Below are 6,000 nucleotides of genomic sequence, written 5' to 3'. Positions count from 1 at the left end.
AAGGATGTGTGTTTGTGTTTTATTTTCAGTCGTAATGTACACTGAAGATGGTATTTAATATCGTTGTACGAGGTGCAATGACAATAAAGTCAACTAAATGACATTACATTTCATTTTGTTGGATAGGACTCATTGTTCAAGTCCGTCAAGATCCGTTTGGGTCCTGAGCTTGTCACTTGCTGTGTTTTGTTCTGCAGCCCTGAAGTTTTCATTCCAGCCAGGTGTTGTGGTTAGCCGGCAGCAGGTGCAGACAGTGGAGGAGAGCAAGGACTCCGATGAGGGGCCAGGACCACTCAGGGAGTGGACTGCTGCCTTCAGAGATTGTGGGGGCTGGCAGCAGTGATGAGGAGGTTCCCGAGGAGACTGTGCCAAGTGCGTGTGCGCACAGGGTTGCTTGCAGGAAAGAGCAGCTGCAACAGCACGGGCGACTCGGGAGTAAGGCTGCAAGTTGATGGCCCTTCCCTCAAGAGGATAAAAGCCAGGTTTGAAGAAGCGTTCTTTGCAGAAGGCAAAGATGCTCTGAAACTCAGCCTCGTGGACATTATAGTTAGCATTTGAAAACGCTTGTAAACTATTTCTTATCTGTGGGTTTTTGGCAGCCTTGAAGAACAACCTGGCAAGGCTCTTTCTTGTCGGAGCTAATTAGTTGGAAGCAGCCTTTCATCTGTGAAGAAACAGGATTCATGAACGAAATCTTAAAAGGTGGGGGCTGCTGCCTTTGTCTTTGCTCTCTTGGAATCAGGTTGGGTCAGAACACCAGGTCATGATCGCAGGGGAAACCTAGATGGCTTCTTTCTCGGGCTTGTCTTCACCGCCTCCTGGCCAGCTTCGATTTGGTGGGTCTTGCTCAGGGCGAACGGGTTGAGGTGGCAGCCCTGAACCTCTGCGTGGACTTGCCCTGTTCAAACTTTATTCTTCCTTCTGCCCTCGACACCGCTTTCCTGCTTCCAAAGGCAACGTTCAAACTCTACCTAACCCCGTGGAAGGTTTGAATGTTAACGAATCAGCAGAAATGTCATTTTCACAGAGCGCTGGGGGGTGGGATGGGGGGTTTTGCGGGCCAGGAGAAGAGGGTGGGGAAAGTTAAAGCAATCTGTCAGATCTCCAGCTCCTTCCCATCCGTTCCCACTGTTTCTCCGTGGTGCCTGCTGATTAACTTATCTGTCTTCCCTCAAAAGAAGCGGTGGAGGAGATCTCAACAATAGCTGGTGCCAGGATGAATCACGGAACGTCGATGTGCCCAGGCAAACATAAGCCGCCCAGCTGCACGCCTTAAAAAGTGCAGAAGCCTGAGAAGTTGATGCGGTGATGGTCTGCAGAGGAAGCCAAGTTGGCAACTCAAAAAATAAATAAAAAAAATCATAATTGCTGGAGGAGAAAGGGAGACATATGCCTCTGATCAACAGGTTTTTTTTTTCCTTCCCTTGCTGGGGTGAAGAACCTTGTTTTGAATTGAGCAAGATCTTCACTGCGGTTTTGGGACTCATTCCTTGGTTGTTGCAGAGCAGGGCTGATGGGGAATGTGGCCCTTCCTGAACTCTGCGTACAGCAGATCTTGGACTCCCGAGGAGCAGGGGGGAACCTCCCTCTCAGTCCCTTCTTCCTATGTGGCAGGGGTGTGAAAATGGGCTCCCGGGCTCCGTTTCCACCTGCGACGGTCTCCTGCAAACCCTCTGCCAGTGGCGGGCTCCGGGACTCGTTTCCACCTGCGACGGCCTCCTGCAAATCCCTGCCAGTGAAAACGGGCTCCTGAGTTCCGTTTCCACCTGCGATGGCCTCCTGCAACCCTCTGCCAGTGAAAACAGAGCTCGGGAGGGCTGCTTGCTCCATTTTCACTGGCAGAGGGTTGCAAGAGGCTGTCGCAGGTGGAAACGGAGCTCGGGAGCCCGTTTTCACGGGCAGAGGCACCACAGGGCGGTCCTTCCCTGTTTCCAGGGCGGGCCAGATCTAAACCCCGTCCGTGGGCCAGATTCGGCCCACGGGCCTTGAATTTGACACCCCTGCTGCTATGGGGCATTAGGACTGAATGGAGGAAGATCAGTTTACATTGGGGTCAGCCACTATGGACGCCTTTACGACCTGTGGTCCAACTCAGCTCAGGGTGGGGGAGGGGGAAGACAGATCAATGGAAAGAAGAGAGAAAAGCAGTGCGGCCGATATAAAACGTGCAAGTCCTCCTATTTCTACTCTCAATTCTGCCCACCTTCAATTTTATCTCCATCCACTTCCAGCAACGATGTGGTCCCCACAACCGTGGCCCTCAGCACAAAACCAATTTGCCCCCTCCGCCAGCAAAAAGCAAAACAAAACCCCCCTCCGTCCTTCCTTTGCAACAGAGAGCGACGCTCCCTTTCTTATTAATTTTGCAGACTCCAGCAAAGATAACCGAGGTGAGGCTGGTCGAGAAGTTTTAACGCCTTCAAAACAATATACAAATGCCAAGTGTGAAGAATGAAAATTGGCTGAGAAACCCAAAGCCCTTTCCATTTAGTTAACGCTCAATTATTACCGTGAAACAAAAGGAGTCCTGTGATTATTTCTTTTTTTTAAATCACCTACAAAGAAGGCATTCTTCTTCTCTGTCTGATCTGGGGTTATAAATTAGGTGCCATTCCTTTGCACCCGACAGCTGGCAGCCTGCGCGAATGAGTAAGAAGCGCTAATATCCTGAGGAGGCCAGAACGACGCTTTTTAAGAAGAAGCTTTCTTCGAGAAAGGCCATTGAAGAAACCCGGGTCTCTCTCTTATGTGGCTTTCGTTGGGGAGGGGGGAGGAGAAGGGGGGGGGAGAGATCTCACCACCCTTCATGAGCCCCAACCACAGGGGGGAAAAAAAAGAGAGAGAGAAAGACTCGGGCGTCAGGATCAAAGTGGGGAAATCAAAGTCAGGAAGTCTCTCAAACTTTTCATCGGTCACATGTGGTGCGCGGTCTTCTTGAAAAGTCATTCTGTGGGTCTCCTCCCCTCCCCCCCTTATTTTTTAAACCCCTGGGAAATGATAGGACCCAGATGAGGAGGAAACAATTACCAAATGTCCTCAATTCATATTCTTGGAAAGGGGCAGGATGTCCCCGCAAGTGGATCTTCAAAGGCCTCCTCCGTAGACAGGAGCCATTTGGAAGAACAAGATGGCTGAGACAACCCCCTCCTTTCTTCTGCTCTCCTCCCTCCCTTCCTCGGGACACAATAGTTCAACTATCTTGGAAGACTCATCTGCTCCTGTTTTTGTTTTTGTTTTTTGGCGGGGTGGAAGCCCACATCTGTGACAGTTGTGCCTTGAAGACAAGGATCAGGGGGCTAGTTAGGCTACTGGGAGAGCCGTCTGCAACAAGATTTGACGGCAACGAGATAAACTGTAAGAATCCGTTCCATTTGCACATCGTCATCAGTTCAGCTCCTTGGTTCGCCAGGAAAGCGATCTGGCGGAATGGTTGGGTTTCGTAGAATCCGCTGAAGAACCACAACACGTACGAAGATATGTTAGCCTCCGGTAGCAAGTAGGGTCAACCCGGCCAATGTATGTTAGTTTATGGAGGCCCAATTTACTGGGCCTTGATTCTGAAGCTATGTATGATGTCCCGCAATGTGCCAGTCAGCAATCCCAATTCGACAGCCGCGTTCATCTTAAGCGATGTGAAGGCCTGTGGACTTCCAACTCCCAGAATTCTCCAGCCAGCCATGGCTGCCTGGGGAATTCTGGGAGTTGGAAGTCCACCGATCTGAAAGTTCCAGAGATTGACAGATGCTCTTCTACGCTGCCCCCTTAACAGGGAAATAAATGCCTCTTTCACAATGCGTGCTTTTCACAAATTCAACAGGAAAACAAAACAAAACTCAAAACATAAACAAAACTCAACACCCCTCGGACTCTTCTTTTCGGGGTGATTCCCCCCTGTCAAATTATTCCAAGATACCTCTCATTGTGTGGAAAGAGAGCCTTACTGGCTCACTTACACAGGGGTGGGCTGCTCCAGGTTCACCCCAGTTCGGGCGAACCCATAGCCAACCAGTAGCTAATTTTATGGCTGGTTCAGGGAACCGATAGTTCCGACGACTGGCTGGCCCCTCCCCGCCACCCCGCCCCTCCGAGAGTCTCCAAGTGGCCCATTTTGGATTCCAGATAAGTGCAGTGTGTGCACGGAGGCTCAGGAAGGGTGAAAAACGGGCCTCCCGGAAGTTCGGCAAGGCTGGAAATGGGCCCGTTTCCAGCTTCCACAGAGCCTCCGGAGCCTGGGGGAGGCCGTTTTCGCCCTCCCGGAGGCTCGAAGAAAGCCTCCGGAGCCCGGGGAGGGTGAAAACACCCACCCACCCACCATGGTGCAGGAGGCTGACTAGGCCACGCCTGCACCCACCTAGCAACCGGGCGGAGAACCTGTTGCTAAGGTTTTTGAAGCCCACCCCTGAGTCAACACCACCCTTGAGCCTTTCCTTCTCTTCTCTCAGTTTCCCAAACGAACCTGGATTTCTTCTTGCCAGAAGTTTGGGACCATCTTCACCTTTCCAAGGAGCTTCATGATGAAGTAGAGGCTGAGATTTCTGCGCAGTTCTCTGGGGAGGAAAGACAGGAGGAGACGTTCACCAGGGCTCTTCCAACTGCCTTGCACTCCCTTCCCAGCAGTAGCAATAGCCCTTAAGACTTTTTTTTTTAAAAAAAATTATTCTAGAAAAAACATTTATTTGACATACATTTAAAACAGACAAATTAATATATATATATATATATGTTTTCTGAGGTTTTATGAGTATTTGTATGTGGATCTTTGGTTATTCGGGTTTTCTCCGCGTAGAATTGGAAGTATCTAGGCGATGTTTCGATGAAGTCTCATTCATCATCTTCAGGCTTGTGTCTTCAGCTTTGTGCTTCTCAGAATAATGTGAGCTTGCAGCTGCTTCTTCCTGAACTCTGCGTACAGCAGATCTTGGACTCCTAAGGAGCAGGGGCTAAGGAGCAGGGACTCCTAAGGAGCAGGGAAGAAGCAGCTGCAAGCTCACATTACTCTGAGAAGCAAAAAGCTGAAGACACAAGCCTGAAGATGATGAATGAGACTTCATCGAAACGTCGCCTAGATACTTCCAATTCTACGCGGAGAAACCCGAATAACCAAAGATAGATAGATAGATAGATAGATAGATAGATAGATAGATAGATAGATAGATAGATAGATAGATATATTCTTAAGTTTTCGTGGTACTTACATGTATGGTATTCAGCTTTGTTCAGGGTATTTTCCCACGTCATTATAGTTGTGCTTTTAAAGTTGTAGCAATAATGACGTGGGAAAATACCCGAACAAAGCTGAATACCATACATACATACATACATACATACATACATACATACATACATACACATATATACATTTTACAGAATATACTGAGCAATGGTTAATTTTTTTTTCTTTATCCTTATCATTGACGTGATCTGCCTTGTTACCATAACTCCTTCGTTCTTTTAATGTTTTAATTTCTCTATATAGTTTATGATTAAACGCACGTCTTATGTCATTTCCATAACTTATCCAAATATCAAATATTACCTTTTCTTTAACCACTCATACCAAATGTTCCATGTTTCATAATAGTCACTATCTTGATTATTTTTTAACAATTTGGTTAGGCTATCCATCTCAGCGCATTCATGTATTTTTTAAATTACTATATCCTCTGAAGGAATGGAAGACAGTTTCCAGTTTTGTGTGTAGGTTATTCTGGCCGCAGTTATGATGTGCAAAATTAAATATTGATATTTTTTTTCCATGTTTAAATTTATCATACTTAGCAGAAAGGTTTCGGGTTCAACTTTTAAATTTTGTTTTGTTATATTTAAAATCCAATTTCTAATATTTCTCCAAAATTTCTGAGCATATGGGCAAGTCCACCACATGTGAAAATATGTTCCTTGTGCATAGTTACATTTCCAACAGTTGGGTGGTAGGTTGGGGAACATCTTAGCCAGTCTCGCAGGAGGTAGGTGCCAGCGAGGAAGGAAGGACAATAGCAA

The 6,000-nt window shown here is 47.5% G+C and overlaps 1 protein-coding gene across 1 annotated transcript in view; it reads right to left on the bottom strand.

Annotated features, from left to right (window-relative positions):
• The window catches only part of FAM178B (family with sequence similarity 178 member B), a 196,188-nt gene that overhangs the window by 66,990 nt on the left and 123,198 nt on the right, over positions 1–6,000 (bottom strand). Inside the window, exon 8 of the mRNA XM_087969642.1 lies at positions 4,457–4,547. Coding sequence (XP_087825768.1) covers positions 4,457–4,547 — 91 coding nt within the window. The remainder of the gene's footprint in view (positions 1–4,456; positions 4,548–6,000) is intronic.

This window comes from Notechis scutatus, chromosome 7 (assembly GCF_049901735.1).
Source record: "Notechis scutatus isolate UNSWTSFEM ecotype Mainland chromosome 7, rNotScu1.2, whole genome shotgun sequence".
Taxonomy (NCBI): domain Eukaryota; kingdom Metazoa; phylum Chordata; class Lepidosauria; order Squamata; family Elapidae; genus Notechis; species Notechis scutatus.
The sequence above is the reverse complement of the archived record's forward strand: the minus strand, read 5'-3'. Positions and strand labels throughout refer to the sequence as shown.